The sequence below is a fragment of the Artemia sp. Qi Xiang Cuo genome, chromosome 18 (genome assembly GCF_049724085.1).
Source record: "Artemia sp. Qi Xiang Cuo chromosome 18, ASM4972408v1, whole genome shotgun sequence".
Taxonomy (NCBI): domain Eukaryota; kingdom Metazoa; phylum Arthropoda; class Branchiopoda; order Anostraca; family Artemiidae; genus Artemia; species Artemia sp. Qi Xiang Cuo.
In genome coordinates this window covers 37,448,032-37,473,884 of record NC_142811.1, presented here as the reverse complement: position 1 = coordinate 37,473,884, position 25,853 = coordinate 37,448,032, and the positions used below count along the sequence as shown (strand labels likewise).

Below are 25,853 nucleotides of genomic sequence, written 5' to 3'. Positions count from 1 at the left end.
TGAACCTCCCAAATTGAAAGCTTTTATTATGACCTGGCCTTTTAATGTAACTTGGGCACTGGACCAAGGGCTCCATTGTCACTCGAGCGCAACGTTAGGTGGGGATGTCGATATCGCTTTCGCCACACCAATTCGTTTTAGTGTGAATCTGCCTGGTTCTTATGAATGAATGTTTTCAAAGTAAACCCGTTTCATCAATAAGAAAGAAAAAACGGGTTGGACGCATATGTCCCTTTCCATTTGGACGATAAAACCATGTAAGTGCTGTATCAAGTATAATTCACGGAAATCTTGTTAATTTTTGTCAACTTTTCAACTTTTTGGTATCCCTGCTTTCAATAAAAAAAAAAAAAAATCAAGGTACTATCACTTAAATATAATAACTCCCTATGCCCTCCCCCCTCTGGAAACCATCTTGATAGGATACCGTCTCTGCTTTAAATAAAAAAAAATAATTAACTTATTGGCACCCCTGCTTTCCCAAAAAATCGAGATATTATCATTTAAATGTGATAGCTCACTACCCCCCCCCCCCCCCTTTGGATACCACCTTGATAGGATGTCGTCTCTCCTTTAAATTAAAAAAAAATTAACTTTTTGGGATCTCTGCTTTCAATAAAAAAAATTTCGAGATATTATCATTTAAATGTAATACCTCCCTACCCCCCCCCCCCCCTCTGGATACGGCCTTGATAGGATACCGTCTCAGCTTTCATTAGGAAAATAATTTACTTAATAATTAACTAGGTCACTATATGATTCAAACAAACACGCAAAATAACGTTAAACAGCTTAGTGTTCCTTGGAAAAAAATTGAGGGTTTGACTAAAGGGGTACAAAGACAACAACAAAAATATCGAAATTATTCAGATATACCTCAAATTATTGGAAAACTGAGTCGTAGATTCACCGTGGCATTCAATAAGATCCAAAGAATATAATTAAAAGGGAGCACATACAAAAGCCAAATTAGGCCAGTAGCCTATGAGAAATCGCAAAATTCCCAAGACAATGAACAAGTCCTAATAGGGGGCCCTGGGTCTATCAAAATATTTCAATGGTTTCCCTGGGAATTTGATATCATTTTCTTCTGTCTCCACTTTAAATTAAAAAAATTATTTCCTTTTTGCGCCCTTGCTTTCAAAAAAAAAAAAATGAGGTATTATCATTTAAAAATAATAGCCCCCCCCCCCCTATAGGCAATAATTTACAATTTATCTATGAATCATATTTTTGGGGTAACTTCCGTTTCTGTCTTTAATTCCCCAACCTTGTACATAGATTAGTCTACAGCTAAATTTCATCTAAATAGAAGGTGTTTTTTGGAGGGGGGGGGGGTTAAAAATGTTTCAGAAAGAATATTGTATTTTCTATAAGGCGTTCAACAATTGAGTATTAAACATTAAGAAAATCTGATCTAGAAACAGCAAAAAAAAAACTGCAAACTTACACTTCAGCTGTAGAAACAATCGGTCGGCTGTCAATTTCAAAATCCAACTGAAGGCTGAAGCTGTATAGTAGTGAATGCGTTCTATAATTCTATTCAACTTGAAAATGAAATACTTGACTACGAATGATGTAAGAAATAGCGATTCAGAGACTTCATACGAAAGGATTTAAATTCATTTTATAAAGACAATCCTTTTTTTTGTCAACATATTAAGAACTGTGTATATTACAATAGTTGTAATTGCATATTGCATCTGTCTAGTTCTTATGCAAAGTATCAAAAGAGGTGAAAATTAATGAACAAGAGAGAATTGAAGAATTATGGTATGCAAAGTAATATTTGGCAGGGAAAGTCACTGGTGATAAATCAATAGGGGTGGCACCATGATTGCGTGATTTTCGGGGATTTGGGGAACCAAATTTTTTTTCGGGGTGACGCATAAATTTTCGGGGAAATACCCAAAAATTCGGGGATAGTTCAAGCCCTGCTTGATTTCTTATCAGGAAAATTGAAATACTAAACCACATGAGAAGGAAAAGCTCCGACTTTGCGGTTGACGCAATAAAGAATTGCCGCAAAATTAATTTAAAGTCGACCGAACGCCGCCGCCTCTGCCGGCGGCGGCGCGCCTGCGGCATGCCGGCAGTGTTACGACACTTCGTTAGCGTTCGACCCGGCCTCTCGTTGGCGGTGTTCGGTAGATCCGCCGGCGCGGCGCCAGGGTCTAGATACAGCTGAATAGATCCGCGAAGCTTGGGGTCGACTAGAAATAATTAAACCAGTCAGTTACAGAAGAGGATTCCGAAATTACACGAGGACTACATCCCAAAGAGCAGTGGGAAAAATACGTGATATACTGGCATTTTCCGTACATAAATTGCTGGAAAACAAGAGAGACGGCTGTGACCTAATGCTTGGTATTAATGCTAATCTTGACAAAATACCTTGAACATAATAAATGAGGTTCTCAGTGGGACTTTCTGTATATAAAATACTGGAACACAGGATATGGGGTTTAGACTCAACCCACTGTAATCCCACTTGTTCTGTTAGTTCCCAACATAACGTTAATTTGATATAAAAACAGTTTTTCAATAAAATTGGAACTTCTTATTTTAGACAGTGATAAGTCAAAAACAATATAACATAGAACGCAAATAGCGAATATTTCGGGATTACTTCCTGGGCCCTTTCTCAACGGTAGTTGGAAAATGGAGCAAAGAAAAATAAAATAAAAACATAGGCTAATGAATTACATTGAACAAAACTAAAACTCCGGACTAAGTTTCTAAAAGCATGGCCACAGTATATTCGCGGTGCTGCTAGACCGGAAATGGGCTAGATTATTAATCTTAACAGAACCTCTTTTTTGTGTGGTTTCAACAATGGGTTTTAAGAATAGAAAGTTTATCTCTCCCTATTTTAAAAATTTTAATGTGTTTATAAATAAATTTTTACAGAAGAATAACATTAAAAGAATTATAGTGAGATTTATTGAAATTTCGTAATTGCACCAGCATTCACCTGCAGTTTCTCAAGCCTCTCGTAATTCACATCAACTGATATTCCCAGAAACTCTTGGGGGATGGTAGAAAGTTTTTTTTTTAACAATCCCAAAGTAAAAGCCACAAGGTCAGACATTAGGACATTTTAGCTAAATACTCGTAGACCTAACCCTCTCCCAGGAATATGTTGCATTCATTCATTCACGAACAGCAATAGTAAAGTGTGGAGGAGCCCCCTTTTTGTAAAAAGGAAGTCTTTAATGTTCTCTGAAATATTAACAATTGTGCACCAGGAGGTCGAGATACCTCTCTGCATTCCAAATATCGCCAAATATGGAATGTCCTTCCATCCTATTCGAAATTATAAATACTATACTGTTTCCTTTTATTATTAATACCTTGTGACTTGCAACTACCGTACAAAAGTAATTTGTAATTTGGCCAGTTTTCTCTAGATGTCCTTTCTTTCTTGGGTACCTTTAATAACAACCCAAATCAAAACAGTCATTTTTTCCCCCAATGAAGCTCTAGAAGAAAAAGACTGGTAAATCAGCCTTTTAGACTAATCTCGGGGGAGGGGCCCAGGTATTCATCTCTATATCAGCTGTAAAATGATCTCGTAGACTTTGCGGGCAAATTCAGCAATTCTATGGGCCGAGCTGAAAAATATCGCTTAGTGATACCGAACTTGGCCCGACACAAACAATTCGTTGCAAGCTTGCCCCCACCGCTGGAAATGTTTCATAGGGCACACGCATGGTTACGTTTGCTGTTCTGAAAATGACAATGTATGGAATTTCAAATCTATAGGTACCACTTCTATTATATTCATGACATATAGTATGACATGACGTGACACATACATGGCTTGACACGACATTTTCATGTCAATAAAAAACGAACAAAAATTAACTTAAAAAACTTTTTCCACAAAACAAGTTTCTCAAAGAAAGGTAAAAGCTTCATTAATCCAAGAATGAGCAAAAACAAAGTGAAACAATCTTCCAAGGGTAGGCTATAACTACCACAAATCACTATCAATAAATAAATGAAACTCAAAACGAACAGAAATTACAATAAATAGGCAAGTCAAACTCAAAACGAACAAAAATTAACATGAGTAGGGCTGATAACCCTCATGTTTTCTCAAGACCAGAACACAGTTTCTATATATCCGAAATTTATCGCCTTAATATCCATAGTTTTGATAGAAGTAATAGTAGTACTAGTAGCTGTAGAATTAATTGCATTAGCCTAAGCTTTAATGGCAGTAGCAGTAATAGAGTTAGTAATAATAGTGACAGTAGCAGTAGTATGAGTAGAAGCAGTAGCATTAGGATACAAATATTTTCTTTTTGTTAGTTCAACATCCCTCACAACAAGCCCTGTTAGTTTCAATTTCGCTCACTAAACTGTTCCTAAGATATTGCTGTTCCACCCTTTTGACAACCTGCATGCAGAGGGCGCGTTCTGGGTCAGTTCGTCTTTCACCCTCAAAATTTTTTGAAACTTTCATCTTCATACCCTTAGGCATAGTTACAATAGTAGTCACAGTAGTAGCATTGATATTACTAGTAGTAGTATTGAATAGCTGTAGTGCTGCTAGCACCAGTAGTATTAAACTATTGCTTTTTGGTCAGCAGTACACCACTTTAATCAAGTCTTAGAAGCGGGAACTTAGTTCAATTAGCTATTGTTATGACATTGCTGTTATGTCCTTTTGATAACCTATATTTTTATATGCTTCTTGAAATTTCATCTCAATGCTATTGGCCCTACAAGTAGTTACAATAGAAGTATTAGTAGTAGTAGTAAATGTAGCAGTAACAGTGGCATTAGCAGTAGTGTGCACATATTGCCTTTTGGTGACATGACCTTCCCCTTGAAGTATTCTCTGAAAGTTTCAACTTAATACCCAGATCAGTTTTTGAGATACGCTATTTGAACAATGTGCATGCACAAAGCTTCTTTTGATTTCGTTCAATTTTCCCCTAATGCTCTAAATGGTGTAGTGTGGTAGTAGTAGTGGTGGTAACTGTAGTAGCATTGATAGCATGCAAATATTGCCTTTTTGATCATCTCCCTTATCATTTCCTGAATTTTCCAAATTTATATATTCAGTTATTTCTGTGTTGTACCCTTTTTACAATCTGTATACACATAATGTATTTGATTTACTTCAACACTCTTAACTTGAGGGCTGTGGGGAAAGTGTCATCCTCAAAGATATAATTTCCGGACCTTTCAACTACTTTGAATAAAATGGCTATCTCAAAATTTTGATTTTATGTGTTTGTATAAATGGTGGGCATGGAAGGGGTGTTAGTTACCTTCCAATCACTTTCGACTTTTAAAAAGGCCACTAGCCATTTCAATTTCCAATCAAATGAGCTCTTTTTGAAGTTTCTACGACAACGCTTTCTATAAAAAACCTTATATGAACCCAGGGCATAACTTACCCCCCTTGCCCTGAGGGTTCTGGGGGGTTGTCATCCTCACAGACCTAATTTACACAACTCTCAACTAAGGTGAAGAAAATAGTTATCTCAAAATTTTGATTGAATGTGTGTTGGGAAATGGTGGGCGTGAGAGAGGGGTTAATTGCCCTCCAATCACTTTCGAATATTAAAAAGGGCATTAGCCCATTGAATTTCCAATCTAATGAGCCTTTTTTGAAGTTTTTACGACAACGCTTTCTAGAAAAACCTTATACGCCCCCAAGGCATAACTTGCAACTCTTGCCCTGAAGGCTGTAGGGGAGTGTCCTCCTCAAAAACATAATTTCTATCTGGAAATCAACTACGTTGAGCAAAATGGGTATCCCAAACTTTTGATTGCATGTATTTGGGGATAAGGTGAGCGTGGAAGGGGTGGTATTTACCCTTCAATCACTTCCCACCATTAAAAAGGGCACTACCTGTGGTAATTTCCAATCGAACGAGCCCTTTTCGAAGTCTCTACGACAACTCCTTTGATACGATGTGCCCTGGTCTAAGACCAAGAACCCCCCCCCCCCCAAAAAAAAAAAATAATAGTAATAATATGTAGTGCCAACATCGTTCTTTACTTAGGCAGCGCTGCCCTCAGGGCATAACTTACAACCCTTTTTCTGAGGGCTTGGGGGGAGGGGTTGTCATCCTCAAAGACATAATTTTCGGACTTTTCAACTGCGTTGAACAAAATGGCTATCTCAAAATTTTTATTATATGTGTTTGGGAAAACGGTGGGCGTTCGAGGGATGTCAGTTGCTCTCCAATCACTTTTTACTATTAAAAAGGACATTAGCCCTTTCAGTTTTCAATCGAATGATCCCTTTTCGAAGTTTCTACGATAACAAATGGCCATCCCAAAATTTCTATCAGATTCATTCCGGGATAATACGAGGTTTGGAGGGAGGGGGGGTATCCGATCTCCCATCACTCTGAATTTCAAGAAAGGCACTAAAACTTCCGATGAGCAGTCCTATGAGCCCCCTCTAAAGTTTTTATGATCACCCTTTATATATAAACCTTATATGCCCCCAGGGTATAACTTACAACCCTTACCCTGAGGGCTGTAGGGGGTCGTCATCCTATAATAGATAATTTCCGCACCTTTTAACTACGTTGAACAAAATGGCTATCTCAAAATTTTGATTGCATGTGTTTGGGGAAATGGTGGGTGTGTGAGGGGGGTTAGTTGGCCTCCAATCATTTTTTTTTACATTTAAAAAAGGCACTAGCCCTTTTAATTTCCATTTGAATGAGCCTTTTTCGAAGTTTCTATGACAACAAATGGTCATCCCAAAATTTATATCAGTTACATTTTGGGAAAATATAAGAGTTGGGTGGGGGGGGGTATCCACCCTCTGATCGCTCTGAATCTCAAGAAATAGCACTAAACTTCTGATTAGTACTTCAGTGAGCCCCCCTCCGAAGTTTATACGATCACCCTTTCTATATAAACTTAAATGCCCCCAGAACATAAACTACAACCCTGCCCTGAGGGCTGCTTTCAACTACGTTGGACAAAATGCCTATGTCAAAATTTTTATTGGATGTGTTTGGGAAAATTATGGGCGTGGGAGGGGTGTTAGTTGACCTTGCACTCCAATCACTTTCGGTTATTAAAAAGGCCACTAGCCATTTTAATTTCCAGTCGAATGAGCCATTTTCGAAGTTTCTATGACGACTCCTTCGATACGAAATGTCCTGGCCTAAAAAAAAAAAAAAAAAAAAAACAAAAAAAAAACAAACAAACAAACAAATAATACATTGTACCCACTGCCTATGATATGACATATATTCATGGATATAGAACTATATTCTTGAGAATTAATATTGTTAATTTGTTAGGGATCGTGACGTTCCAGGTCTTGATACAGTAGTTCCTTTGGAAACAACAGATGCTTACGACATGATGGACGTGATTTTGAGTACTGTGGACGAGAGGGATTTTTTTGAAATTATGCCAGCTTATGCTAAGAATATCATCACCGGCTTTGCTCGAATGAATGGACGCACAGTTGGGATTGTGGCGAACCAGCCAAAGGTCGCAGCCGGTATGTGCCTAATTTGTAGCATTTGCTATGTTCTTAAATAGTTAAAAATCAGTCTAAAATATTTGTAAAACCTACAAAATTCAGATTAGGTACCAACTTGTGGCTGCTCTAAGGGGCAAACTACCACATTAAGATAAATTGAACCATATATAGTGCATTTTCTAGATCAAATTGCCATGCTGAATCGGTTGGTTAAGTCATTATACGATTTTTTTCAGTTAACATTTTCATAAGAAAAATAGTAACGTATCTCGAGTACAGTCTCGTATAGTATGTTTTAGAATTTTGCATGATTCTCGAATTTTTTTTTTTTTTTCGTTTATACTTAAGTTCATTTCTTTCACTTTGTTATGGGCTTAATAAAAAGAAGTGCACGACTGTTTTTAACTGATTAGAGAGTTAAGTATGACCCTGAGAAAAAGAATGTCAAATCGGTTTTTACCTCCTCCTGCAAAAATTTGGGTTTCGTATTTGTTCCCTAATAGCACAGTTTGAGCAGCATATACTACCATACAACCGAACAATTTACTTGTCATCAAAAATAGGGTTTCTGAGAACGGGATTTTATGGTTAGGAGGACTGTTGATAAGCCTGTCGACATTGACTTCCTTAATAAAAAAAAAAAAAACAACTCACTTAGGAATGATTTGTAATTACTTGAAAAAAAGAACGTTTGTTCGTTACAGATGACTGATGGCTTCATTAAAATGCTGATTGTTTGAAATTTGATTTATTTACACGTGTCTCTTTTGCCAATCACGATAACTGCGATTTTATTAGATATGTTCTTTATTTCCATAAAGCTCCAACGTTTTGTGTTTATGCTAATTGTAGTGCGCACAGACCCAAGCCTGGAGGTGGCGGGGGGAGGGGAATATCAGATTATTTTTCCAAGGATTTGGAAGACAAAAAAGTTAAGAAATTATAAATTGAGCTTACAGTTTTTCAGATATTTTGGAGAAGGAATTCTTTCAGCCAAGTCATGATGGCAAGCCCCCCTCCCCCCCCCCCTTTTTCAGGTATATAGTTAATAAACATATTTCGACCATAAAGATGCATTTAGAGATATGCTGTATTAGTGTTATTCAATGTTCACTAATAAACATCTTCATAGCTTTATCAAAAACCTCACAACCACTCTGGCGCTAAGCGTCAACTAAATATTGGAGTTGAAAACATGTCAAATATCAGGGTGTCTTAAATCTAGAAGGATGTGAAAATATCCAAATCGCTTCATCGCCCATCTTAAACGGGTTTGATCTCTCTACTTATGGGTTGTCATTATCGAGTGTCATGGCTTGAGTTTTAGTATATTACAATTAGTATGCCTTCACAAAGAGGAGGGCATAGAGGCTAACCCCTTAAAAGTGATTCAAAGTCAATCCTCCCAGCCTTGACCGAGGGATAATGAATAAGTGACAACTTAAAAATGTGCTTTTTTGGTATTTCAGACCTACTCCCTCCTCCTCACTAAAATTTACACTTATAATGATGGATGCTGCGTTGTCAGTTTTTTTTTTGGGGGGGGGGGCTGTGGTTAATTTATATTAGTTTAGTAAGATATACTAAATATAAATATATACTGAATCTGTAGAGTCGTTACCGGCTTCGTTATAGTGGCTCAGTCTTCCATCCCCCACCAAACTTTGGTCCCTGTGCCTGCAAGTAATGTCCGTTTTTCATTAACGGCTTTAAACACAAAGAGATGTAAAACACAGTCTTCTAGCCAAACGAGAGGGAGCAGAAAAATTATAAGTTTGTTTCTTAAATAATAATAGATAAATAAAAAATCAAACTAACAATTATAAAACGTTCTTAAACAGGGCCATATCCAGGGAGGAGGGGGGGGGGGGGGCTTAAATATCTCTCTGACTCGTAAATGGGCCTTAAAATTACAGGTAATAAAACCTTATTTGAGACCATTAGACAAAGTCCAGGGGAAATAAACCTCCTCTTCGTCTTCTTTTGGTCCAACCTGAACAAAAATTATTTTGGTAACCAAAAAAAAAAAAATTATAGAAGAAAAAGCTAGAATCTTAAAAAAAATACAGAGAAAAATAAAATTGTAAATTGGTTTTTACCGAGTCTAAATCAGTTAAATAAAAACTGTTTGAGTTAAAGTTTTCGGATTCTACGTTAGTGGTTTTTCTGTTTAGAAGTAAAATGTTAATCAAGTTCTGTAAAGCCAAAAAAAATTTGAAAGGTTTTTTGGCTCTTACTATAATTTTACTTACTGAAGTCCCGGCCATCCTCATTGAATGTTTTGGGGTAACTCCTCCTGCTAGCTCATGCGTAAGGGCTTGTTAAATTGTTTTGAATTTCAAACTGACCTATTTGTGTCTGAAAGACTACGAAAATGACTTTCCTATTTCGAAACTGGACTTTCAAATTTGAATTGTAACCGTATTATTAATAAAACAAGAAGTCTCCTGAGAACAACATTTTTTGTAAACATAAAAAGAGATTTCAGATAACTTTCCCCTCGTGTCATCTCAGAGGTCTTTATACGAGTAGCTCGGAGACTAAGAAATATTTCAACAACAAAAAATCAGATTCAACAAATAATAAACAAAAACAGCAGACAAACGACGCTCACACCTCATTTTAAGCTTAACAGGCGAAGATGGCAATTTTACTCTCAAAACTATATCATCACCTGAAACCGAACGGCAGGTCTAATATTTTCATGATTTTTAATAGCTTGAAGTAATGGCTTCAAATCTTTAATGGGAACAGCTGTTTCAACGATATGATTAAAAAAAAATTGTGCTTGAGCTTCGGTGCACTGTGCACATGAAAAATATAGGTATTATTTTCATGCACATTTCAAAGAATCATGTGTGCTAGTCTTTGAACTGGAGATACTTGCTCATTTCTTGTGTCTTCATAACAGTTATAGCTATTATTTTTTACTAGCCTTCCATAACTTTTACGAAATAAATAATCCCGCACATATTGGCTTCGAACTTGCTTTTTAGTCAGTGATCCAGGGACCGTTATCTTTCAAGGGGTGGCTCACATTCGCCGCAGTTGGTTCGAGGGTGGATTCCAGGGCTATCGGGGGCGCTGATAACGAATATTGGGGTGCACAAGTTCGCACGCGTGTAGAACATGGTCATTTTAGCTTATAAAGTCAAATTTGGCTTATAACGACGTCATACCGCTCTTGATTTTTTTTTTTTTCCACGGTAAAATGAACTTTAAATTTTTATAAATTTGACATATTCTGAATTCTAAGAACGAGTACTTTCACCTGGTATTTTTAGTTTTTCCCCATAACCTTTATTTTTTTAGTTAATCCCTATTTAATTTTGAAAACAAGGTTTTTTAATATACCTTTTCTTAGTTTTATCGGTTTTTCTGAAATTTTTGCCTACATTAGTGTGAGCATGTGCACCCCGATATTTGTTTTAAGCACCTTAGATTACCCCGGAATGTGATTCAAACCAACTGCGGCTGATGTGAGCCAACCCCTCCCTTTTTTGAAGGATAGCGAGCCTTGGATCACTGACTATTGCAGGGCTCTTAGGATGACACTTTGTTCTGTCACGAAACAGCTCACTTGTATCAGATATAGGCAACAAAACATACCATTTGTTTCCAGCAAACCAGAATTTATATCTGTTATGAATCTGTTTTATGAGATAATAGGATAACTTCTTACAAATAAAACTGCTTTCAAAGTTTTATTTTCTGATCATAAGGACTTTTTTTTTATCTTAATACGGGCAAGATTCCCGACGGCTCGGTTTAAATATTCCAATATATCCGATAAATCGCCCAAACTCAATAGCTTGCGACAAAACTGAACTCAAAAAGTTTTTGTTGAAAATGCGGATGTGTGAATTCAGGGTAAAATGGTATATATCTTTGTATTCCTTTAAGGTTGTTTGGACATTGATTCGTCGGTTAAAGGTGGTCGTTTCGTCCGTTTTTGTGATTCTTTCGACATCCCAATCATCACCTTTGTTGATGTTCCTGGTTTCCTGCCTGGCACTGCTCAAGAATACGGTGGGATTATCCGTCATGGAGCTAAGCTTTTGTATGCCTATGCTGAAGCCACTGTACCTAAAATAACTGTTATTACAAGAAAGGTATGGCAGATTTTTTTTAATAGTGTAGATTATTCCCATAAAAGATTATTTTAAGACAATATAGATTATTACTTAGGAACTTAATGTTAATTATTTATAGAACCGAAATATTTTTATTCAAAGAAAATAAACTTATTAAAAGGAAGGTATGATCAATTTTTTTTAGATACCGTAGATTATCTCCATAAAAGTCAAGGCGGATTATTTTAAGACAAAGTAGATTATTAGCAAGGAAGGTAATGTTGATTAAACATAAAATTTGAATCAGTTTTTTTTTACACACAAGACTGGCTACATACTCAAACCATTTTTCGCCATAATAATTGATATGCAAGAACAAAAAGACAAACAGAGCAAAAATCAAATCAGTATTACATTCTCACTAGTTAATAAACCGCATGACACAGTTTCACTCCTACTTCAGAATTAAAACCTTGTACATAAGTAATCTTACATGAATACGCAGATGGATAATTCAGTATAGTTGAATTTGCTGCATTATTGAAGTTTTCGTATTCGTTAAGTAAGCTGTGTCAGACATCTCCCACGCTGCTATCTATTCATACTGTAAAGTTCTGTCTTAAAGAATTCCATACAGTTTATCTTGAAAGTCAGCTGGAAGTTCTGCTGTCAAAATATCTTTTTCACAGAAAGGACCCAGAATTTAATTAATTTGGGCACTATTCATTTTAGTTTCAGAAAATATAGCGGAATTTCGTTAGTCTCTTCAAAGGTGAGATGATCAATACTTTGATTTTAGGGAAGATTGAAAACTTGGTGTTCGAATCTTCCCGAAAGCGTATTTTTTTGGAAATACCGCAAGATGTTTGACAGCAATCGTATTTCTCTGAAGGTAACTTTGTTAAGAAAAACTCGCCTACTGGCAATAGAAGAAATCATATGACTGCTCTACCCTTGAAGTTTGAAAATCAGCTCATTGATTTTTGCAAATATGTTGGCATGATAAGTAGCTTCTGTTGGCAGAATAAGATAGACACTGCTTGTTTGCATAACTCTAGCGATACAACCCAGTCATAGCTTACCACAAGACCATCTACAACACGAGACTTTGGTATCTACAACAGGATTTTGTGTAATCTGAAGCTCTTCTTCCTAGAAAAATAAATTAGTCGAAAAACCGAGAGTTCAGAGCACGTGACAACATTAACTTAGCAGCATCACTCAGTTTTCACTGTCTCGTTGAACTCCATACTTGAGCATTGTAAGGCACATGATTTTTGACGAATAATCCCCCAATCCGTTGTACAGACGGATTTCGACTGATCCATTGCACTGATGATCTAGAAAATATTTGCACCTTTTTTTTTCATTATCCAGAATAAATTGTGTGATTTTTATTTTCACGTTTGTTCCGACTGGAGACATAATATTGCTGTCAATGAAATTTCCTGAGACAAATTTAGACTTCCCATGGACTTTAAGTACATGATTTACTCTTTCCAAGACCAGGAAATAGCATAAGGAGCCCGTAAAAAACACGTAACTGCTTACTTGTATTTCGTCATATGAATGACAGACAAGACAAGACGGTATGGGTGAAAAAAAAGACTAATGATCAACTATGACATTTTATAAGAAAAGTTAAAGAGGGCAAGCTAGATTAATATGTAGGTTATCCTCAAACTCAAATTATATCAATAAAAAGTCAAATTAAGCACGTGTTATATCTCAAAATTACTTCTTGAACCCAACTTTAATCTTTAACAGATGGCGTTTTTGCCCTACCCCAAGAAAAGACGGATGGAGATTGCTGAAAATAGTTTGTTTAGTATCTACTAATACAAGATCTTTAGTATTGACGTGTTATGACTTTCTTGGATTTCATTCTTAGATTAGGTGTATTTGTAATCAGTCTAATTGTGCTAAAACTAATTCTTTCTTTCTTTTGAAAATTTGTGAGTTTTGAACATACAAGTCCCGTGTTCAAAATAGCTGATTGCAATCAATTGTAGTCAGCTATATTGATCACGGGGTGGGTATGCCGATGATGGCTCCGATTTGAACGTTAAACTTTTTAGGCTTATGGTGGCGCTTATGATGTTATGTCATCCAAGCATTTACGTGGAGATAAAAATTATGCATGGCCAACTGCTGAAATTGCTGTGATGGGTGCCAAAGGAGCTGTTTCAATTTTATACAGGGGCAAAGAAAATGTTCAACAATACGAACAGGAGTACATTAAGAAGTTCGGTAACCCATTCCCAGCCGCTGTTCGAGGTGAGGTTATTTCGTACTAGTTAAACTAGCGATAGGATGAAGACCCTGCTTTAAGCTAAGTTCTGAATTGGGTCAAATCTAACTTTGGAACCCGGATTAAGCGCCCACATAACGAAAAAAGTCTTTGTTTGGGCAAATATAGGGTTTGTTTTTATTTCGTATGCAGGTTAAGGTTCGCTTCTCCGGCAGGCTGACTTGTATTGAAAATAGGTTGAATAAGAGCTTTTGAATTTGTATTCAAATAATTCTCCCCATAAAAGTCATATGCCACACGTGGCATAGTTATCTTGAAATCTTGGTGCATTTGAGCCACACTTGGAAGATTTTTGCCACGCTTTTCGGGGACTTAAAAGTCCCTGAAAACTTGAAAAATAGGTTGAATAAGGAGGTAAAAGTGTACTATTAGTACTCTTTTTTATGCATGTATCTAAAATAAAACACCTATCATTTTTAGATAGGGAGATATCCTAGGTAAACTTTGGAAATTGTCGCCTTAAATTTCACCTATCAGCTGGATTTCACATGACAACGCCGCTTGGTCGTTTTCACTCAGCCAAATTTATGGCCTTCTGTCAAAGCCTAGCATTCGTGAAATTGTTTTTTATAGATCTAGAGTGTAGTCTTGTATTGTCGCAGTTAATCTTTTCCCGTTAATGATGACTCGTGTACTTTGTTTGAAGTTTGTTTGCCAAATTCTGATCAAGCATCTATAATAATTATTTTAAAGGACCTTATTGAAAGAATCAAGGACATCAAAACAAAAATATTTTGCCCCCTCCCCCGCCCCTCGGCCTTATTAGGTTTATTCATACCTGAAGACTGTGATTTTCTAAAAAAAGAAGAAAATCTCAAAATTTTAAGATTTTCTATCACATCAAGGCAGTACCATATCTTTGTCAGTGTTGTCGCGTTTAACCGCAAGTAAAACTAATTAGTTAAACTTGACAGCGCTTTTCGTCCGTACAAATTCAAACATTAACAATATATTTATTACCCCTCAAAGGGATGCTACAAATTCTTAAGCTGTTTGGTGCCTGTTTTTAGCTTATTTTTGCTGATTTTTATCCACATTTCTTCTTTTTAAATTAGGTGGCCGCTACTACCAAAAACTAGATAACCGTATACGTAGGTCTTTTTTATTAAAATTGAATTCCCAATGCTAATTTTTTAAGATATATCTATATTGTAAGTTTATACTTTACCAATCAACAAATCAGATCTCATTTTCTCTGTCCGCGGTTTTAAAAACATCCAAAGTGATCAAGTAATTTCATTACAGGGAAAAAGGCATGATGAGGGCACAAAATGACTATCTTTGAGCTATTTAATATTAATTAATTATAATATATAATATATAATAGGCTATTATCATATATAATATATAATTACTATAATAGTAATTTTTTGGGGGCTATTTAATAGTAATTTGTAAATCGTAATTTGTTTACACATTGTAATTTTAGTTTTCGCTATTTCATTGTAGTTTGAAAAAGCTTAGTTAGTATTTAATATCTGCTTCTGGTAAAGGAACATTTGTTTATATCTTTTCCCAAATAGAATACAGGCTTGGTAATAAGAAACTAGAATGATATATTGAACCTTAGTTTATTTTAAAGATCAATCCAAGAAATATGATGTAAGATATGTAAAAAAAAATTGAATAGAGGCAAGTAGTGACTGTTATTGCTGCTCTGTTAAACAAGAAAAAAAAATGGAAACTGAAACAAGCCATTTAGAGTGAATGTGTTACGAATCAAAAGAAACAGGGCTTATAGTAAATATAAATAAAAGCTTGGCTGAGGTTGGCTTTTTCTGTTGAAAGAAAAGTCCTAAAAAGTTGGTTTGCCTGGGAAATAACATTTTAGCAAATTTTTTAGCATAAAGATTAAGTATCTTAATGAGAAATGTCAACCATTACCTGGAGAACAACATCACTTATAAAGTTTTGTGCACTGTTCCTTCTCTTACTTTTTTCAATTTCAGCCTTTGATTGGTCATATAAAATGAACCCTTAAAAACGGTTGAGATCTGTCTCTTCGTATAAAAGAAAAAATTCTCCAGGACTCAAGTCCAAAAAATTATCCAAGCCAAGAAAAAAAAAAGAAGAAAACAGTGCGCATGCTAATATAAAAGTTAGAAATGCAAAAAGCCACCCAGAGAATAGTTGGACTCTCGGGTATATTTTACCCTAAGTACACAAATCTTGTACTTGGTATATATACTCAAGTACAAAACAACAATGGCTTTATGCATCGCTACGTCAAAATCGGATGGGACGTACGAGCGTAATAGATTTTTGTCTTTGAAACAATTTTGGTGATAATCCCCCCCTCTTTCTCCCTTCATGTTTATGGGTATGGCTTTAAGACAGTCAACCTAAGCTACAAGGTATAAGAAGTAGCTAAGTGCGATCCAGAAGAAGAGGTACTGAAGAAAGAAGAGCAAATGAAAAAAATTCAGAAATGATCTTAATCGTGCTTGTACTTAAAGCAAGACCATGCGTTTTCCGCCACACTTGGCATCTTAAGTTATAATGTTTCGTTAGAATTTGTTTAACCCTAAGGTCCCTAGGCTCACGCCAGAAATGATCGACTCTAATTGATTATGTGCACTTATTTCTTTCGTTCTAGATTCACACAAAATTATTTATAGTCAAAAGAATGCACTGAACTATAGACATTAAAAAAGAAGCGGAAGATATGTTAGATTTTTTCTTTTTAATTCAAATGTTATTTTAGACATGAGCTTCAGTGGCGATGCGCCAACAATAGGGTACTCACAAGTTAAATATATATCCAATAATTTATAGTAGTTTTAAATTTAGCATCACTCTTTACTTTTCATTGAAAAAAAAAATGCGTCTCAAGTAAAAAAGACGGATTTTTCAAGAAAGTGAAAAATTCCTTTGAAATTAAACTATTCCATTCGGTTTTTCTTAACGTATCTGAATCGGTATGGTATCTGAATCGTCCGCTTATTGAGTATGAATATAATGACTACTAACTATCTTTTTTCTTTCTTTTTTTGTGTTACATCAGAAGCTTTTTTCGTAAGTAATATTTATTCAGTCGAATAGCCTGTAAGGTGATCAGACAAACTTGGCATGGGAGAGAGTGGGACAGTTTGGCGGAACATAGTACAACGTGAAGCTGAGTGGCACAATTAAGTTGTGCATGGATAAGACTGCTATTGCTTTTATTACGTCCCTTTGGTGGCATATCACTCGACAAAGTTTGACTTGAATCGAGTCTGTTCCTTAAAAGATGGAAGCTAATAATGGGAGTTGATGTTCTGTAAGAAATAAGTACGCCCCGGAAAACATTCCATCAGCTAAAGCTTATTGAAGAATATGTTTTGGGTGAGCTATTTTCAGTTGCCATTTTCCATACCCTTTTTCTGGGTCATTTTCGTCAAATGATTGGGATTATATATTATAGACTAATTTCATTGATGAAACTACTATCCTACTATAACAATGACTTGAAATCACTTGGGTCATTTTTAAGGCGATCAAAGCAGTAACTCTGAATGGTATGGAAAGAAGTGGTGTTCAGCGTCAGTGTCTCTGGCAACCACGTACGCCGGGGGGGGGGGGCACCGGAAATCCTGGAATTTCTCAAATTTTCTCGCACTTTTTAGACGATAAGCAAATTCTGTGTAAATTTTACTGTGATAAATGATACATGCTGTGTATTTTTTCTGCCCCTAAAAATTTCTCACCCCCCCCTAAAATTTCCCGCGTATATGCCTGATCTCGGAATCTGTTTACTTAACGCTACGACTACTTTGTAGTAATGCAAAAAAAAAAATCAAATGCATTGATTTAATGAAAATATGATGAATAAGCTTTGGTCTTCTCTAATTGAATTCTAAGGGGCTTTCTGTCGTTCTACAAGAATTTTTGTAAATAATTTTGACCAAGAAGTGTGTTGCTGTGAATCAGCAATCAAGATTCTCAAAATGTAGCGTGGGACAAATAATATCAGTGACTTCCTTATTACTAAATTATTTTGAACTGTTTCTGTGGTTTTATAATTCCCTGTATCTGTTTATGAAATTGTTGAGCCTTAGAATTAGTATAATTTTGTATAAAATGTATCCAATTTTTAAATTGTATGTTGAATAATGTATTTTATTGTTCACGACCTAGAACCTTGTGAGGGATATTTGTGTACCAGAACCATTATTAACAATTGTCAGTAACAAATGGCATGGCGGAGACACGCCTTAGCTAATAAAAGAATTTTTTTTTTTATTATGATTTCTCCCTCGGGTGAAGATAAAGAAAAATCAGTTTTCTCTTTTGTTTCTTTTAGGATTTGTTGATGATATCATTGAGCCACGAACTACGCGAAGACGTATCTGTGAGGACCTTGCCTTGCTTTCAAACAAATGCTTGAAGAACCCGTACAAGAAACATGGCAATATACCCCTCTAATTATTTTACGTTTGTCTTTCTTTCATTATATATGTAATTGTTGGTTTATATTTCGTGTAACTTTACAGCTGATCTTGAGCCATCAAAGGTGTTTCTTGATTTTTACAGTTCTTCTATTTTTTAGTGCTGTAGATGTCAAGGTAAATCGACTTGTCAAATTCTCGGTTTCAAAAGCTATGCTATTGCTACTACTAACAACTCACTGCAGCGCCAAGCCGCCTGAGGCCAACACAGCTGCGCACGCTCCTCCTCCATCCCAATATATTCAAAGCCTCTCTTGTACCCTCTTTATACCCTCCCAAGAAGTTCCCATTTCCCTTAGATCTTTTCTTACGACATCTTCCCACCCCATTCAGAGATGACCTGCTTTTCGTTGTGCCCTGCATGGTTGGCCGACAAGGACGAACTTTGGCAATATATCATCCTTTATCGCAGAAAGTGTCCTAGCCATCTCAACCTTTCTCTCATTATAGTCCTAGAAAGTGGGAATGAACCACATTTTTTATACAGCTTACCGTTTGAGATACTGCCAGTCATTCGGGTACCCAAAACAATCCGTAGACAATGTATCGGGAAAACATCTAGTAAACCCTCCTCCGTCTTTGTGTGCACCCTTCAGAAACATACTTGACCATTATCATCACTGTAGCTTCCGATATTCTAATCTTTGTTCGCAGACTTTTCTTCTTATTCTTCCAAACTTTTGCAACTGAGTAAAAACACCCTCGGCCTTGGTTATTCTTCTTTTAACATCTTCACTGCATCCACCGTCTTTACTAGTAATACTACGTAGGTAAGTGAAGTTGTCCACTTTATTGATCTTCTCGCTAACCAACATCACTTCTTCGCTTATTCCTAATCTTAGCGACTTAGTCTTCTTAACATTAATTTTCAAACCTATTCTTGTACCCTAAACTTTCAAAACCTCCAAAAATTCATACATTTTGCTGACATTTTCGTCTAGGTAGTCTAGGGTGCTTAAATCATCAGCATAATGAAAGTCTAAGAGAGTTTTGCTTCCCCAATTGATTCCGTGTTCTCCCATTGCCTTTGCTTTGCTCCGTAAGACAAAGTCCATCAAAAATGATCCATACAAATGTGGGTGGGACGCAACCCAGCTTAACTCCTGACTTAATACGAAACGAGCTACTAACCCCATTTCCTACCTTAACCGTAAAAAACAACCACTAAGATAAACAAAAACAAACCGCGAAAAACACTTGAATGAAAGCAAAATCCTTTCCAAGTAACGGTGAAAAAGGGTACGTAACTTTTTTTCTTTTATCTTAGTGGTGTTTTTACGGTTTGTTTTCATTTATTTTAGCGGTTAGTTTTCACTGTCTTTTATTTAATTATTTTTTGTGTTTGCACTGAGGGCAGTCGAGCGTAGGTCTCGGCCGAAATATTTACACTGCATTTTTCATTTTCACTGGTTGTAAATATCCTTGTTTTAGTTTTTTTTTTTTTTTTATCTTATCATGCTTACCAGAGTGGTCTCAGAAATTGTTTATATGCCGCTAGTCCTGCTAATTACCCTCACTTTATTTCTGAGGTAGGTTATACCTTCTCTTGAACGCCCGAAGAGAATAATTTCTCGGGATTACCTCTGCTGGGAGTCCATTCCACGTGATGGCGGGTCTTTGGGCAATACTCATTTTCAAGTAATCCTGGTGGGGAATGCTTGCACATTACCCATTTCGGACTACCTTACACAAGGTAGTCCTGACGAATTGTGCTTTGGCGAGTTGATTGTAAAGGCTTTGCTCTATCTGAAGCGGGCTTTTACAACTTCTTTGATGGTAGGTAATGCATGTATTTATAAAACAGGGACATAGACGCATCGTCGAAATAATCCTAAAGTGAATGCAAGGATTTGGCAACAGAGTTGCTGCACGAGCTGATCGATTTTGGACACGTTGAAGAGGAGCGGTGTGGCTAGTTGGAGTACCAGCAAAGAGAGGAAATGCATATTTCATGACTGTTCGGATGCACGACGTGAATAGTTTCAAAATGGAGTCCTCAAAGCTTTTGCATCTTAGGATGACACCTAGCTTCTTGGAGCAGGAGGATCTCGTTCTGCTTAGGTGTTCAGGTTACGTCAGATTATGAAGAGAAATGGACTCCAAGAAGGCGTAATGCATCTACTCTTGTTATTACCTATCCTTTACAGATGAAATAGAGTGCGACTTCACATTTCGTGCTCTCGAAATTAAGAATTTTTTCTCCCTTCATGTTTATAGGTGTGGCTTTAAGACAGTCAACTTAAGCTACATGGTATAAGAAGTAGCTAAGTGCGATTCAGAAGAAGGGGTACTGAAGAAAGAAGAATAAACGAAAAAATTACAGAAAAGATTTTAATTGTGCTTGTACTTGAAACAAGACCATGAGCTGTGTCTACGTTTCAAACTGTGTCTCTTTTATCGAGGGTCAAAATGTTTCATATTGGAAATGACCGCAGCAACGCTTATAATCCGAGCTTTTAATTGCATTAAAATTATTTTGGTTCAGTATACTAATTTCTTCTACTATACATATTTTAAATTATTCTGGAAAAAAGAATAATTTCCGGAATAATCCCCCCCCCCCTCGCTAAAACTAATCGTGAAGTTCAATGATATATTGGAAAATTGAGTTCCGTTAAAGACTTGTATTCAGAGTTCGATTTTCATTGAGACTGTTCGCTTTCGATTCTCAGGCTTTAAGAAATGTATAAATAGGTTTAGAGAATGTCTGATTTTTTTTGTGGTTTAAAGACCCCCTCTCAATTTTTCTTTTTGGCACCTGAAAATTCTCTGAAAAAGGGTTTTATAATAAGAAGAGTTTTCTTCTCAGAAAAAGCGGATCTGGAAAGTATAAGTAAAACTGCAGTTTAGATCACTACCACGAAAATAAAACTAGAATTACAAAAAAAAATTCTTCGTCTTATTTTACTCATTTCTGTTAAAATCTTTGAATAATTACATAAAAGAGATAAAAAGATCAAACCGTTTCTCATGATTTTTTTTTTTTTTTTGGAACTTTGCGGAATTCTCCGTTTTGGCATTATGCAAACACTGCAATAAATGATTCGATGACAAAAAATGCGAGGTTCACTAATCTCGTTTTATGGCAAATAAAAAAAGTTGAGATCTTGCGATCGATGCCTGAGATATTTTTAGAAGTCCCTTCCCTGCAAAGCCGCCTTTTTCTACAGAATGGGATATAAAAGGAATGGGAATCCTACAGCAATAAATTTAGATTGGACAAAGGAAGTTGTTTTGGAATGCGGAAAGTTTGGTGTGTGCTAATCTGAAAAAAAGGAAGTGAGGATATTGCCAAGCAGAACATTTGGCAAAGGACAGTCACGGTAAAAACTAGGATGAATAAAATTTAGCATTGAGAAGGTTTCAGGGACGAATTTAGCCTATAGCTGTCTAAGGGAATGTTTCCTTACCATGAATCGAGTCCACACAAATTATTACACAGATATTGGGGGAGGGCATAAGTATATTTTTTCATATTTAAAAGTCATATATCGAAGCCAGTCATAATGCCCACAAAGCTTTAGTATGGGCTCATGTCTAGTATATATATATATATATATATATATATATATATATATATATATATATATATATATATATATATATATATATACATATATATATATACATATATATATATATATATATATATATATATATATATATATATATAAAGATATTTGATTATTAAGCAGGTCCAATTTCTAGCAACGGTTTATACTCAGCTTCAAACTTTTGGTTTTATTTTTCAAGGTTTTTGAATTGTTTTAATCCGTTGTTAAAATATATACAAATATTTTTGCAATTACCAGTTTTTTTTGCTCTTTGCGCAATCAATTTTCTTTTCATGCTGAAGTCTATTCAAAGATTTGTCTATTCTTACGCCCTTAACCTGCACAATTTAGGAATTGAATTCCTAGTATGATGTTTTTACAGTTAATTCGAACAAATTTGGATGCTGCAGCTAACTACATTCTTTGAATTATTAGAAATTGATTAATAATAGAAATTAATTTTACGTCATTAGAACCTAAAAATAACTTGAGATACACAATTGGTTCTAAAAAATGTCCTAATGCGCTGTATAATATGAAAAAAATTCGTTCAAATGCAAAACTGACCCGTTAATGATAGATCCTATTCTTTTTCATATCAACACTAAAATTAATTACGAAACAAATTCTTGGGAATTTCCAAAAAGATATGGAATAGCCCACCGAAAAGGTGCTTTCAAATGAAGGTTGTTGTGTTGATCCATCTTTTTCTGCGTTCTAAATATTTTTTCTATAATAGATTTCAGCAAATCTATGGAATATCCGTTGCAAAATAAATTGTCATTGAGATAGTTCAGTTCTGAGACAATGGAAGGTTCGGAACTATTTATAGCTCCTGACAAACTAAGGATATATATAACCACTTCTCTTAAACAAGGAGGGTGGTTGGAAGAAAAATGCAAATACCTATCGTTATTATCGAAAACTCAGGCTTTCTATTGATCGAAAACTCAGGGCTGAGAGGCTTTTTCAGAATTCTTCTTCTAGAAAAGGCAGTTTATGATTATCTTCTAGTTCTAAGGTGAACTGAAGATTAGAACCAAACGTGTTAAGAAGTGTGAGGAAGGTGCTAAGCGACGTCTCTCCATGATCCCACACAAAAATAACGTCATCCACCAACCCCAGAAACGGTGCTTCAGAGGAAATGTTTTCAAACCAAAACTTCCAATAAAATCTATTTAAAAAGTGGCAGAAATAGGTGAAAAGCTACTATCTGTCAGAGCCATAGTTTCTTAGTGGTTATCATCGGAAATATAAGGAAAATTACCGCAAATTAGGACAAGACGCATAATAGTACGCCCTATTGCGGCTTCTTATAACGCTCCAGCTGCCGGATTAGGAAAATGGCTATCTACAGTTTTTTGTCTACGCAATTATCATGCATTAAAAATTCAGTTTACCTTATGGTAAAAATAAAACACCTCGATATAAAAAAGACACGAATTTAGCTAGTTTCCATGTTATCTACACCATTTTCTACACCGGGTATCATATTTAGTTTTTTCCTTCTTCTCTTATATAGGCTATGCAAGAAGCAATACTCCTAACACAAAACTTCATGGTTTTATAGGATTAGCTTTTTTATTATTTAGTGCTGAAAATATTTAAGGACACATCTGTGAATATTATTTCCTGTGTCGTATTGTGTAGTCGTAACAAGAATATTTGTATTTTCGTAAATGACATATAAGCCAAAAAACTACCAGAGGAAAGCGGTTTCTCTTATATATGGAATGATAGTCAAGGGCCGAAAGAAAGTGAGGATGCTTTTCTTCAGGATTTAATGACTGGGTCTAAGACCAAGATTTTCAACCTTGAGGTGCTTGCACAAGTGCTTCAACAAGTTTTTTTTCTAAAGGAGATATTTTTCTAAAGAAAATTGTCTTTTGATTAGTTATTCTTCTAAAGAAGAGTCAAAGAAAGTTTTGGTGAAGAACATTATTTCAGGTTAAATTTTTAACTTAAATATGTTAGAATTTGGATCAGATGCGAGCTAATTGTCTACTACTTCTAATAAATTGGAGGGATCTTAACTTTCCAAATAGATTACAATTTTTCCCACTATGCGGTGTTTTGGGAGATGGCTTGAGACATTTTCTTTTTAGGTACAATAACTTGGCCAATCTAAAGAGTGGTTTATTTAATGATTGAAATTATGAACTGTTACTGAGGATCCTTAGATCAACATCTCCTATGTATATAGTAGCAATAGGCAATTTTATTTTAAAAGGTTTAAAGCTCGAAAATATGAAGTTTTTATTCATTTGTATCTGCTTATTTATTATGGCTATCGTATCGAACTGATGGTCCTAGAACATCTGGAGAGGGCTCATTCAAACGGAAATTAAAGGTTCTAGTGCCCTTTTTAATTGGCCAAAAAGGTTGGAGGGTATCTATCCCCCCTCCGACACCCCTCGTTTCCACCAAAGTCGTTTGATCAAGATTTTGAGATAGCCATATTGTTCAGCATATTTGAAAGGTCCAATATCTACGGCATTTGAGATAACATGACCCCCCCCCCTGGCTCTAGAGAAAGGTCTTTAAGTTACGAAATATGTCAATTGTTTATGTAGGCTATATTATCTGTTATTAAGAAGTGTGCATACATTTTTTTCGGTTCAGGGGGAGGGGGGAATTATCTGTAGGGGGGATTTTCCACACGGGGGAAATTTTCCATGGGGAAGGAAATTTCTGGGGGTGAACTTTTCAGGGGAAATTTCACACTAGGGAAATTTGTCATAATTCCTACACGATATTCTTTTTATTTGTCATACTATCTCTTTGCTGACTCAATTTTACATGTGGAGATGTTAATGATAATTGTCCGTGGTAAATTTTCAAAGGGATTGAATTGTCTAGAGGAACTTTCCGTAGAGGGGGAACCGGGTTTTCCGGCATTATTAAAAACCAATCATAAATTAAATAAAAAACAAGTTATTTCAACTGAAAGTTAGGAGCAGCATTAAAACTTAAAACGAACAGAAATTGTTATGGACTTGAGGGGGGGTTGCCCCCTTCTTAATGCCTCGCTCTTTGCGTTAAAATTTGACTTTTTTCCCCAATTCTTCAAGAACGACTCTTGAAACACAAGGGTCGTTTAATTAGAACCATAAGAAGTTTTTTTTACAAGCATTAAAAACTTTAATGTGAAGGGCGAGGTATTAAGAAGGGGCAAACCCCATTCGTATACGTAATAATTTCTGTTCATTTTAAGTTTTAATTCTGCTCCATACTTGCAGTTGAAAAAACTGTTTTTTTTTATTTTATGCCTAAAGGCAGCTTTGAATAGTGAACCAGTTGTCTTTTTATTTGGAACTTTCGGGTGAAGTACACTATGTAACATCAAATCCATTGATCACTTCACGCCTTTATGGAGACTGGGAAATAATACTCTAATTCTGAGAACCCTAGATGGTCACCATTTTAACACCCCTAATTCCAGCGACCCGCTATTGCTGGAGAAAAAGAAAAGAAAGAAAAAGAAGAGACGTCCAGGTATCTTTTTGGAAATTCCCAAGATTTTGTTTCGTAATTAATTTTAGTGTTGATATGAATATGAATAGGATCTATCATTAACGGATCAGCTTTGTATTTGAACGAATGTTTTTCACTCCTAAGTTTTTTCAAAACTTTTTTATTTATTTTTCACTTGCAAATGGAAGTGGGGAGAGGAGTATTCAAGAGGTGGATTTTAAATGCCAGTTTAAGGGTTTTCGATCATGGAGTTTTCAGTGGTAGACCTTTGAAGCCTTTACCCTCCGAAAATGATACACAAATAAAATTTTGGTGCCAATGCTGTATGCAGTGCTGCTAACGGCATCTATGATTGTCTTGTCTTTTTGAAATTATAAAAAAAAGCTCGTAGATATGAGTATTAGATTTCAAATGAACTTAAACAGCTTTCTACTATATTCTAGTACCCTATTAGTACTGGAGAAATAAAAAGAAAAAAGGACCCTTTTCAGCATCTCCATCTCCTTTTAAAGATTCACATAGAATTGTTTCCACGAT

The 25,853-nt window shown here is 35.7% G+C and overlaps 1 protein-coding gene across 1 annotated transcript in view; it reads left to right on the top strand.

The window, feature by feature from the left end:
* The window catches only part of LOC148941464 (propionyl-CoA carboxylase beta chain, mitochondrial-like), a 59,095-nt gene extending 40,782 nt beyond the window's left edge, over window positions 1-18,313 (top strand). The window contains exons 8-11 of the mRNA XM_089103793.1: window positions 7,290-7,495; window positions 11,381-11,589; window positions 13,629-13,827; window positions 18,144-18,313. Of these exons, the coding sequence (XP_088959919.1) occupies window positions 7,290-7,495; window positions 11,381-11,589; window positions 13,629-13,827; window positions 18,144-18,265 (736 nt within the window). The 3' untranslated portion in view covers window positions 18,266-18,313. The remainder of the gene's footprint in view (window positions 1-7,289; window positions 7,496-11,380; window positions 11,590-13,628; window positions 13,828-18,143) is intronic.
* The last annotated feature ends 7,540 nt before the right edge of the window (window positions 18,314-25,853 follow it).